We start from the raw sequence: 12,360 nt of genomic DNA on the forward strand, positions 1-12,360 counted from the left end.
GTTTCACTTCAGTGTTTATCTGTCATATTGAGCCTGCTGGTGTATAGCAGTTTGACAAGGGTGTAATGGCATGTCAAACCCAGTTCAGTCAGCGCTGTGTGTTAACTCTTATGTGGACGGCGCTGACAAACAATGCAGTCCGTGCAGTTATAAAAAATCTATGGCAAGCCTTATTGTGTTCCATCTTACAACAGCAATCACTTATTGGCAATGAAGTGGATCTTCTAATTAATGGTTGTTACATGATCTGTTTATTTGTTTTCCTCTCCATTAGTCCTGATCTCCTCAGTTCTCAGGACTTCAACGGGAAGCAACTGTTCCTCAATGACTGCCAGTGGGTCGCCAACATCTACAGACCTCTTATTCTAAGCTTCTAGCTTCCACTTACATACACGACACTAACATTTACACGTGCACACAAACACATGCTGCCTCCCAGATGTCGGAACCTATTCCTTCTCATGTAATTTCTATTTTGTGTCTACATTTGCTGTGGTAACATGGACATACTGGTTCAGGAGGCACACATTCTCCTTGGCTGAGGACCGCTGGGGAAGGACAGACTCAGCATCACATCGATCAGACGATTTAGCCGCCATTGTAGTCTCTTGCTTTTTCTTCACAAATGTGAAAACTAACCAAGCGTACTATCGACAGCCCAATGCTAATATCAACCATGAGGCATGGGGCTTTTTGATGAACATTGCTGAAGATTTAGCTTAGTGGAGTGACAGTAGTGTCTATTGAGTAGTTTTTTCTAGGGTTCATTGAGATATAACACAGAAGATCTTTTTGCAAATACTGAAGAGTAGGGAAAAGCCTAGCTAGCATACATACAGTATGTCGTGCTTCTCTGATCAACAAACATTATGTTGCTGTTAAATTCTGAACCTCATCTGCATGTGGCAAAGCAGGGTTTAAAATGTTTTCATATACAACCAACTAACTAAAACCTCTGGTTCAGTGTCCTTATAAACCAGAAAGAAAAATGAGACAGACTGTATTAATGTATGATTGTCAAACCCTTTGATGGTCCTCTGAAAAATATTTCTTTCCATATTAGACATAATATGGAGATAGTGGACTTGCACATTGTTCCAGAATTTTGATTTACTGATGTATTTTTTTTTATAGATGTCTAGAATTTTTTTGTTTATTTGTTTTATTTCAGAAACCCTTACATATACTTAGTAGATATAATGAACAGAGAAAAATTAAAAGCACCAATTTACAGTCCAAACATTTCAAGGTACCAGTAGTAATCAAGCTTTAGTTTTTAGATTCAAAATATCCCCAAGTATGACATTGTTTTGAAATGCACGGTACAAAAAGAAAGACGTTTGCTTGTTGAATGCTCTATTTCATCTACACATATTGTTAAACTGAAAAAGTCCAAAGAAACTAAACCTAATTTGAGTTTAGTACATGTTGACACACTTACATAATTAATCAATGTGTTATGTGCATGTGCATTTAAACCTTAAGCATTTGAACAAAGTGGAATTTATTAGGATTGCAGAAAACAATTTATATATTTTTTCCCAACAAGTCAATATTTAACAAATTCCCTACTGCTCTATATGTTTGAGACTTCTGTGATTTATTTCTTTTTACAATGTTCCTTCCCACACAATGCTGTGCCAACGAACTAATGCTTTTTAAACACAGTTAAAACTGCTCTGATTTGTTAGATATGAGACCTTTTTATGTGTAAATGTCATGAGCCTGTGGTTTTCAGTGAAGCGTGACCCTTGAGCCATGATTCTCTTTACAAACGTTCCTCAGTGAAAGCAGTAGAGATCCTGGATGAGACAGGACATATATGTGTTCTAGTAGCCTACTGAATGGATGAATGAGCTTCGAATTGTGTATTGCCAAATTAAAAACTTTATATTAGGATGAAAGAAGGCCAGGATAGCTCTTAATAACCTTTGCTAACACGGTAAAGGCTTGCTGTTGTGTAACTTATGCATTTGTTCAGGACTGTGCACTATGTGAAAATTAACACTTTACACAACCTGCAGGTATCAGAAGGGAAATTTGTATACGTCATACTTCCAACTTGTACAGTTACTGATTTTTGAGGACACAGGAGCTGTTCTTGAATATAAAGAAAAGAAGTGCCATGCAAAGGTTGATAGTTAGATTCCTAATCAACCACAGCATTCTTTCGCCAGCCCATTTGCTAAGCCTGTCAGAGTTTTGTCTCTTTACAAGGCAATGTCCTTGTTTACGCTGTACATGTTGCATTTAAGATTTAAACTTTGAGGAAAAAAAAGTTAATCTTAGAAAAGTACTTTTAGCATCAATTCCCCTGAGATTCCACCTGCAGACACTTCTGTTTACAGTGCTATCCCCTCTACTTTCTACTGCTTGGTTTTGTGTGTTTGCTGTACAGTGTTCGAAATAAATAAGATCCATCCATGTGGTCAAGTTTGCTATTTGTTGCATCTGAGTTAAACATTACATTACTGTAAATTGTGTATTATCCAACAGCGGTTTATGTACAAGTGTTTTCCATTTTTGTGTATTATCCAACAACGGTTTATGTTCAAGTATTTTCCATTTTGTTTAAGAAATGTTGCATTAGTCCTGTGGCACTGCCCTCTTGTGGTCTACTGAAGAACATACTTTAAATCGTCAATATATAGCCTATGTAGTATCGTGTCTCTCGAATTTCACAAAACACTTCTGATTTTAGCACAAGGGAGAGTATAATTGCTCCCTGAAATATTAACAAACAGTACAGAGTTGTCACTAATATCATCAGTTATCATCAGGATTAACCCAGTAAAACTTGGCAAAAGTAAAAATTAACAGATAAAACAAATGGTCACCGAACAGCTAAATTTGGCGCTGCATTCCAAACTTAGCCACTTACATGATTGATGCAGAATCGAAGACAGCTTTTCTGAGGGAAGGGTTGTCCAGTTTCTTGTCAAGGTTTTTTAATATTATCAACTCAAAATGCTGGCAAAGTGGTTGCTTTTGCTTGTTTGCTGTTTTTCCCGCTTCCGATTCCCGCGCTTGATCAGAGACCTGGGTGCGCGCAGATGCAAACAAGAAAAGACTCAAACAAGAAGTTACGTTTTCTAAGGTAGGGCACTTTTACTTTTCTTTCTTAAATTAAACCTTTTAAACTTGTATAACGAAATAACATTAAGCTAAAGGTTACGTACCACTTTAGTTGGAAGCACACAAACATAAGAGCTTGTAATCTTTTCTGACATTATCCTATCTTTTGCTGTTAACATCAATTTAATAATTGGTGCTTAAAGGAGTAGTCAGTATAAAATACAGGGTAAAGGTGCACCCTGACTGATAATTGTCTTGGACATTTTTCAGAATGTGAAAATGTTGATGAAAGGGCAAATGATGACTAAGAAGAAGTCTTTGCATAGACAAGGTTGGTAAGAATGTCCATCACACTAGTCTCACTAAAAGTGTTTGTGTTCGGCTACACTTTTGGGCAAGTCTACTGTTATTTTCTGTGTTAACTGACAGCATACCATAAATTACATCTATAAAATATATAAAATTATAATAAAGAAGTCTGGCATTTATAAATAAATAAAATAAAATGCACGTGCAGATGCACTATTCCAAAAATGATCAATAACATGCATTTAGAAAATAGACAGGATGAATTTATTTCATGCTGACTAGCTTTTTTACTTTCTAAAGTATTCCAGCCAGATGCTGCCTGTTTTTGTAGTTAACCAGAGCTATGCTTAAAATTTTCAGTATTTTAATAATTAAATTAGGCATGTTGAGCTCATTCTCAAAAAAGCCATCGGGAGGCCCTCTGTCCTCACCTTTTGCACCACCCATGAATTTGCATCCCTGATGGTATACAATTTGCATTCTATAACAGTAGAAATTGCGATGACTAACTCACAACTATCTTAAGAACATTACTTGTGTTCCTTAATTTATTAAAAGCAGACAGTCCATACAAATACTGTATTTCAAGCCACTACAGAGCCAGTTCATGCTAAACAGCTTGAAAATGGAACATAAGCATTATGTCCTATGTATTTAATGATCACAGCTATTACCTATAGAAAGCACCTTAACGGAAAATGAAACACTGTTTTTTTTACAATCAAAATATCTGTTATACATCATCAAATAATGGAATTGTAAATGAACAAACTAAACCAGAAAAGAAATCAAGACAACTATTTAAGGCTGTTCTGGTCCTGAGGATATTTTACATACTGTTTCTCTTTAAAGAGGCACACACACTAGCAAAACAAAGATCTCAGTGCATGACTGAAGGAACAACCAGCTTGAGACAGCCAGAGAGCTCTTTTACTGTATAAGTAAGGCCAGCAGCATTAGCTTCGTCTTTCAAACAGACAGGGGGGCATGTCAACACCGGGGGACTGTAAACTCTGTCTGATTTGAGGACAGCTGATTAAATGGGTTGATGGTCTTAAAATGAAAGTGTCTGTGAGGTATGGCAGTAGGGATTCTCTTCAAAGGAGTTCATTAAGTATTACCAAGCTTCTTGTGGAAAAGGCATTTGTGTGGTTCTCCACTGCCAACCGTCTAATGGATGAATATGGATTTATCTTATCCAAACAGATGTCCTTGTATGTGAATCCTTAAGAGTGAACTGTATGTCATTTTATGCCCTTGAATATCCAGTTCCTGGTTGGAAACCACTTGGGTAACATCCGTCGATACATTTATCCCAAAAAATGCAATAGCTCTTACTCCACTGTCTCAGCAGCTTTGGTGTCAGTGATCAAAACCAGATTAGCAAACGTCCTCTTTTAAAAAGCGAGAGGAAAACTTTCCTTCTGAAGAGTCTCGTTTGTAAAACATACTGGAAAAAGACAAGTGGATCCACTTGTAGATGTTTGTACTGTTCAGTTCATCTGTCATAAGAAAGTCCTGACCGTACAGTAGAGTGATAGTGTTATGAGGACTGGAAGTGCTTTCCTCTCTGGGGCAAATCCAATCGCATGTGCAACTGCAAAATATAAATAGAAAAAAAGTCATATTTTAGTAACCAACAAAAAACAAGATGATTACAGTTTCAAATAAGGTGTGAAAGGTATTCAGGCTCTCCTACAATTTAAGCCTAAGAGATTTTCACTTGCTTCATGTAATTTATATAATTACCAAAAACGGCATTGACACGATAGCCTAAAAACATCAACCAGGAGTTCAGCATACTGAAGGATAATAGTTATAAATGCCATAAGGGCTATAAGCAGACCTGCTATCCTGGGGATGGTAATCTGTTTGCTGCTGCTCCCTTCTCCACCTTCGCTGACTGGTTTAATCTGGATGATGTAATCCTCGTCCACAGGCAGGGAGAGCTCAAGAGATGTGCTGTTAGTCTCCACCATGCTGGGCTGACTCTGTCTGCTTTGCTTGTACATGACCTTCAAAACAACACAGCTGCTGTAAAACTCGGTTACACTTTATTTTAAGGTGTCCTTGTTACAGTGCAATTATAGACCCTTTTTCTGTTAGTAAGCATTGTGACGTTTTTCTGTGGGCGGAGCTTAGGTGGAGGCAGAAAGATTCCCCTGACCGCTTCACTAACACTAGCTTTGTTAGCTTGTTTTTTTTAACAATGACTGGAGAAAATCTGATTTTACCTGCATATGTAAGGTCACTCATTGTCCGGGATCGCGACTGTTATTTGAAAAGGTTAACTTTAACGGACGAAACCAGATTGGCCCGACCCATACACGCTAGCTCAAAGCTTGGACGATCTGACAGGATTCCCTCCAGTTGAGTGACTCACATCTAACGTGTATAGCAAGACAAACTCACCGTGTCTATCTAGTCATGAAGATGTATATACATTTCAATTTCTGCAGGCAACTATTTTTACAGCTACATTATTATTCCAGCCACAATTAATCACAACAATTTATATAGAATTACAAATTATTAAACATATAAATTGTCAGTTTGTTGTTTTACACATGCACACAGAAATTAATTCATACACGACATAGTCGTGAGATGCATAAGAAATCTTTAAATGCACCCATAACAACAAAAGACAATACTTTATTTATCCTTTTCTGATAAGAAGTGTGCACTGCAAACACAAATATTTTTGACGATTGTTTCTGTCCAGTCCGCTCGTTTTATATGCGATAACATTTCTAATTTGAGGCTGTATTAGGTCGATTTTGGCACCCACCATCACAACAAGATTATATTTTAAGCTCCTTATGTTGCAGAATCTGCGCTGGTTTGCATTGGCTGCCTCCAGTTTTCCCTTTGTTTTGCCTCCAGCTAGCGCTGTGACGTAATTGTGACTTCAGCCCTAAAAGGGTCTATACATTTAAGTACAAAGTAATATTAATTAACTACATGTACTTACTGTATGGTTTAGTGTTTGGTTTAGGGTTACTTGCATGCAATTATGCATAATTCATTGTTATTATAATAGTAAGTACATGTAACATGTGTAACAAGGACACCTTAAAATAATGTTACCTAATGTTACATAAAACTCAATTTATATGTAACAGATAATGGACCGTTGAATTCATGGTGTGCTTTATTTAATATTTATGGAACATATGGTAATATGATCTGAAGCAAACATTCAACCATGTTGTGGTATAAATAGAGTGGTTTAATATAAATATATAATTTATAAGTATAAACAGGCAGTGATTTTTGTATGTTCATACCTTATAGCCCATAACTTCAGACTCATTCTCCAGAGACTTGACATGATCCCACTTGAGGATGAGTTTAGAGTCTGTAGTATTCCACGTGACTTTGACTGGAGACTGACTCGGTGCTGGAGAAATACATTCAAAGAGCTGAACATCACACTTAAGAGCAGTTTAAAACTGCTGTACAGTTAAGCATGTTAAGTTTGAAACTGCAGCAGCACACATACAGTACATAGACTTACTTAAATGTTAAACGGAAGCTCAACTGTGGAGTTCATTGGTTCTTGCAAATGAGAACAAATCTCATTGGTTCTTGTGCAACAAACAATCATGTTTGAGCAAATGTTTACGATATTTGATGAACTCCATGTACTGTATGTGCATTGATCAAGATTTTTTTTTCTCATTTTGTCTCTCATAGTTGAGGTATACCTATGATGAAAATTACAGGCCTCTCTCATCTTTTTAAGTGGGATAACTTGCACAATTGGTGGCTGACTAAATACTTTTTTTCCCCACTGTATGTGAATAATAGGCTAATTTAAAATAACTTATTTTATGATTAATTTCCACGATACTTAAATGAACTTAATGAAGTGTGTAAGTTTTGGGAGAATGGACATTCAGTCCTAGTGAAAGGACTGAAAACTCTTTTAAGGTTTTATTAAAATATTTTCATCTGTGTTTCGAAGATGAAAGAAAGTTTAAAAGAGTTTAAAAGGACACAAGGGTTAGTAAAAGATTTTCCTTTTCAGAGTATTCTTTTAATTTTCCATCCTAATGATGAAAGGAAACACCCTGAAATAGGGTGATGTTTATAGACAATAACACAATAGCCAGGGTCCATGTCACACTTACGGGGTCTCTTAGTGGTGACATTCACCACAGCACTATCAGGTCCAACACCTGCACTGTTATAGGCTTTGAGTTTGATGTAGTATGTACTGCTGGGGTCCAGTCCACAAATGACAGCAGACGTTCTGTTTCCCACAGTCCTCATCACACTGGCTGTGTCCGGTCTGTCCTTTGTTCTCCAATACCTCAGCTGAAATTCACAGTCAACTAGCAGTCATAATCAGCATCTCAAAGTGTCAATCACTGATGAAAATTTATTGGAGCTGTGATGTTCATGTGGGCTGTCATGTGATATATTCAAGTCAGTCTTGCTTACTGATTTTCTGTTTCTGAACAGAACAAAATATCTGACATTTTCCTCCAATATATTCATTTTTATAGCATTGTTTATTCGTTGCTACTGCATTAAGAACATGAATAAAACTGGATGCGAGAATTGTTATAGCAGCACAGGGAATATACTTACACAACTTTCATATAGAACAAACCCAGTGAGATTCATTAGCTTGCTTTAGTTGTGTTGTCCTCACCTCATTGCCCATTATGCGTGTCCTACTGGTGCTCCATGGTAAAGGCTTCCAGCTGACCTCCACTTCTGAGGCTGACAGGCTCTTGGCACGGACACGACTGGGGGCACGACTGGGCTCTATGGTCAGAATAATCATTACCGTAATATCTCGGCGTGTTAAGGCTCATTATGAGAGCACTGATGCAGTAGCAAATGTTTAGCACTTTCAATTTGCCCTAATCAAACACTGCAACACTGCAGCCACATAATGTTCTAAGCATTTCATATACCTATTCATTCTTAAAGGTAATTTCTGCTCCACTGGCACAATCTCCCATTGTATGAACAAACAAACAATATTGATTGAGCCAGTAGACCTTAGGGTAGTGGTAGACCTCAAAAAAAATTTTTTTGACAGGAATGAAAATGAGGCTGTAAGGGATAGAAGTAGAGTGTGTTCAGTTGAGTCTACTGTTTAACAACATACTGTACCGATTTGTTAATCTTTCCAGAAGACTTTCAGTAGACAAAAACTCCATAAAACAGTTTTGGAAGTTGTGAGTTGTGAAAATGACTTGCAATCTAGGACCTTTATACAATGTGTGCCATTGTAAAACTGTAAGTCTATCCCTCACAGCCTCCTAGTCGTCCGCGTGCTATGGTGCCATGTTGGGCCACTCAAACCACGAGTAGCATTTCTGTTGCACCACAGAGGCATAGTGTTTATACTTTCTGATGGACTGAACTAGCGAATGTCTTTACATATTAAATTAAGGTTGGTAAATTGGGTTTACCCTCTTCTGCTGAGTATATAGTGGTCACAGGTCCAAAAAGACCTTCTCCTTTGTTGTTGTAAACTCCCACTTTCACATGAAATGGAGAGAATGGAGGGATGCTCTCATTTTTGAAGATGTATCGGGATGCATCAGGAGATGTCACGGCTGCCTGCATCCAGCTTTGACCACCAAGAGGGCGAAAAGCAACCACGTAGCCGAACCCTGGACCACACTGCAACTCTTCTGGGACTGGCTGGAGAGCCACACAAGTACCCACAGACACAACACAAGTGAGAGAATAAGCAAGTGAAAGACGTATCATTATATCAGAGCAATGTTGTACAAGAGGCTTTGTCTCAGTAAAAGCAGACTATGGAAAATCCCTTTCACGGTCCTTGAACATATTTTTCGCTTTTCACATTCTGAAATGTAATTGCTAAAATCCATAAACATTTTGTCTGCCTGACTGAAGAGTATCTGCCTTTTTTTTAAACAAGAGCTGTTTAAATCTGAGAGCATGATGGGACTGTTCTTGATACAGGCCAGTGGACGGTCCACCATTGACAGCTACCTTTGTGCACTTAAATGTGCAAGCGAAAGCTTGCTTTGTTACCTCCCAAGTGATGACAAGCTCTGAGCGACTGCCACCTCCTCCACTGACTCTGGATGGGGTCGTCCTTGGCACTGCAGCATTAAAACAAGAAGACTTTTTCAGCCAGTTTTACAAGATGAGAAAAGCCAGAAGTGCAGTCAGGGCATTTCTCCTCCATCTGTTTAGCATGATGCCACAGAGACAGCTTCCTGGCTGCTTCTTGGTTCTGAGCGAAAAGGTTTAATATATAGTATAGTTGGAAGAGAACTGTGGAGAAGTGCTTTGTTTTATTTTTACAATCCCTGCTGGCCTTTCCAAAACTTCCCAATAAACTCACGGCAAAGTTATTTTTTGTTCTTCACCTAGAAAAAGTTGGAAATACCTTTACAGTGGTATACTGTTATCGAACATGATTTAGATGAATATGCAAATATGTGCTGCACACTGTCATTTCAATAACAAAATAAACACACAAAAAAACACTTTATACAATAGATTGCGTTAAAGGGGTCATGAACTGGGAAACCAAAATTCCCTTGCTCTTTTGACATATAAGAGGTCATTGTACTATAAAAACATCTTTATAGTTTTAGAACTCAAAACTTTGATGTTAGTCTAAAAACAGCTTATGTTGAAGGCAGTCTGTCAAAACGACAGCTTTTCCAATGTTCTACTGTATGATGTAATAGTGTGCCTCCGCAGAAGAAGATCAACTCTTGCTTCTATATCACTGCCTGTTTAGCCCCACCCATCGATTCGCACATGTAGTGTTTACGAGAGGCAAATGCGCAGGTTAATGCAGAATCCAAATGATAAAGATGGCTTTGAAGACAAGAAGACACTGTGCAGTGCCAAGCTGTGGAAGAACAGTCTTCCTTCTTTTTGCCTTCCTTCTGATCCCAACGTTAGGAAAGAGTGGATGAAGTAACTGTTTTTATTACGTGATCACTATGGCTTTGTCTCTTCTTACAGACCGCTTGACATGTATTGAATTATTTATGCATTTTTGACCTAAATCACAGCAGCGTCTATGAGGAATGTATGCTGTCAAACATACACAACTGTTAGCCAATCATAGCAGTGGGCGTTTACTTCAGCATCTACAATCCTCCACGCCTATTCAAACAGAGCGTTCTGATGAGGGGGGGTTAAAAACAGGACAGAAAATCACGTATTACTTCTAAATTATGTTTTTTTAAATGTAAAAATCTTGATAATATTAAAGTGGACCTCAGAGAACAGTACAAAAAAAAACAAAGGCAGTTCATGACCCCTTTAAAACAAACAGCATTAATTAAGCACTTTATACAATAGATTGTGTTAAAGCAAACAGCATTACAGTATTAAACATGAAACAATAGTGTCAGAGTTGCCATCAATTATAATTATAATTTAAATTTCTACTATAAAGCAGCTTTCCGGTGTGTTTATGTTTTTATTTGTGTCTGACCTTGATGGACTGAACAGAAGAAATGAACGAAGAAGAATTTCACTTAAAAGAAGGTGAAGCCACAGAGCCACATCTACCCTATTATATAATCATTACAGATCATTGGTAGTTTGAAGGTATTTTTTCCAGCCAGAGTTAAGTTTTCTTTGATAAGCTGTTTTGAACTCCTGAAACGAATTCCAAACAAACTTTGTTTTGGCCTGATTTTGTTAAAAATGACACCACACCAGTTTGCTCTTCATTTTGATGTGTAATAAGTGCCTGGGATTAAATTTTTTTGGTGGTGGTTTGGGGTGGGGGGAGGATTCAAAATAAACATGCAACTATATACGTACATGTGTCCTTGGTCCTGATTTTTTGTGAGGGTTTGCTGGGTTCCCCGGTGCCTATGGAGTTAGTGGCCAGCACTCTGAACTCATATTCAACCCATGGACTCAACTCCACCACACGGGCTGTCAACTGCTGCCCTCCCAGAGACTCTGGCACTGAGAAAAGAAGAGATATTTAAATATATTGAAAATAGATTTCCAGAAACCTGAAACAAAACAATCACTTGGAAAACTAGCTAGAGGCTGGAGACACAATGTCTGGTCCAATATGCAGCTTTTTATGACCAAGAACCAGACACATAGACAGGAAGAGACCAAGTGATTGGCATTAAAAGCAACCAACTTTTTGCTTTTACCTGCTTGTACCCTTGAGAAAAAGAATTGCACTTAATCATGTAGAATGTGCACTTTTAGTGAACTTCTAATCTTAAATGTATATTTAACTGTACTTGCAGATAATATAATATGTGACCCTGGACCACAAAACCAGTCACAAGGGTCCATTTTTTTTTATTGAGATTTATTCATCATCTGAAAGCTGAATAAATAAAGCTTTCCATTGATGTATGGTTTGTTAGGATAGGACAATATTAGGCTGAGATACAACTATTAGACAATCGAATCTGAGGGAGTAAAAAAATCAAAATATTGAGAAAATTGCCTTTAAAGTTGTTCAAATGAAGTTCTTAGCAATGCATATTACTAATCAAAAATTAAGTTTTGATATATTTACGGTAGGAAATTTACAAAATATCTTCATAGAACATGATCTTTACTTAAATTGTAATGATTTTTGTCATAAAAGAAAAATCGATAATTTTCACCCATACGATGTATTGTTGGCTATTGCTACAAATATATCTGTGCTAATTATGACTGGTTTTGTGGTCCAGGGTCACATATTAAAGGTGGGGTAAGCGATTTTTCAAAAATGCTTTAGAAAACTGATTCGGGCCGACTAGAAAAACAAACTTGTAGCCAATCAGCAGTAAGGGGCGTGTCTACTCATGATGTGGAGGAGAGAACGTTCAGTGCACAGGACGGACATTAGCAAGCCGAGTCACAGAAAGATAGAGATGGTGGATAAAAAACAAAAGAAGAAAACGTCTGCGGAACAAAAGAAGGCTTAAGGCAATAAGGCAAGAAGTAGGACCCGTGTAAATATCGGATCAGCTTTCCAGCGCTGGA

General features: G+C 37.6%; 2 protein-coding genes across 5 annotated transcripts in view; one reads left to right on the plus strand and one right to left on the minus strand.

Annotated features, from left to right (window-relative positions):
- LOC107551534 (band 4.1-like protein 1) overlaps positions 1 to 2,426 on the plus strand; it is a 64,554-nt gene extending 62,128 nt beyond the window's left edge. For all 4 annotated transcript variants that reach the window (XM_016233149.1, XM_016233150.1, XM_016233152.1 and 1 more), the window contains one exon: positions 275 to 2,426. In XM_016233149.1, the coding sequence (XP_016088635.1) occupies positions 275 to 280 (6 nt within the window). In that variant the 3' untranslated portion in view covers positions 281 to 2,426. The remainder of the gene's footprint in view (positions 1 to 274) is intronic.
- A 1,506-nt stretch (positions 2,427 to 3,932) lies between these two features.
- cntn3a.1 (contactin 3a, tandem duplicate 1) overlaps positions 3,933 to 12,360 on the minus strand; it is a 91,611-nt gene continuing 83,183 nt past the window's right edge. Inside the window, exons 16-23 of the mRNA XM_016233155.1 lie at positions 11,179 to 11,328; positions 9,415 to 9,485; positions 8,820 to 9,054; positions 8,048 to 8,163; positions 7,521 to 7,707; positions 6,675 to 6,787; positions 5,231 to 5,399; positions 3,933 to 4,981 (exon numbers count right to left, since the gene is read on the minus strand). Of these exons, the coding sequence (XP_016088641.1) occupies positions 4,890 to 4,981; positions 5,231 to 5,399; positions 6,675 to 6,787; positions 7,521 to 7,707; positions 8,048 to 8,163; positions 8,820 to 9,054; positions 9,415 to 9,485; positions 11,179 to 11,328 (1,133 nt within the window). The 3' untranslated portion in view covers positions 3,933 to 4,889. The remainder of the gene's footprint in view (positions 4,982 to 5,230; positions 5,400 to 6,674; positions 6,788 to 7,520; positions 7,708 to 8,047; positions 8,164 to 8,819; positions 9,055 to 9,414; positions 9,486 to 11,178; positions 11,329 to 12,360) is intronic.

This window comes from Sinocyclocheilus grahami, unplaced genomic scaffold (assembly GCF_001515645.1).
Source record: "Sinocyclocheilus grahami isolate Dianchi unplaced genomic scaffold, SAMN03320097.WGS_v1.1 scaffold426.1, whole genome shotgun sequence".
In the NCBI taxonomy this organism is placed as follows: domain Eukaryota; kingdom Metazoa; phylum Chordata; class Actinopteri; order Cypriniformes; family Cyprinidae; genus Sinocyclocheilus; species Sinocyclocheilus grahami.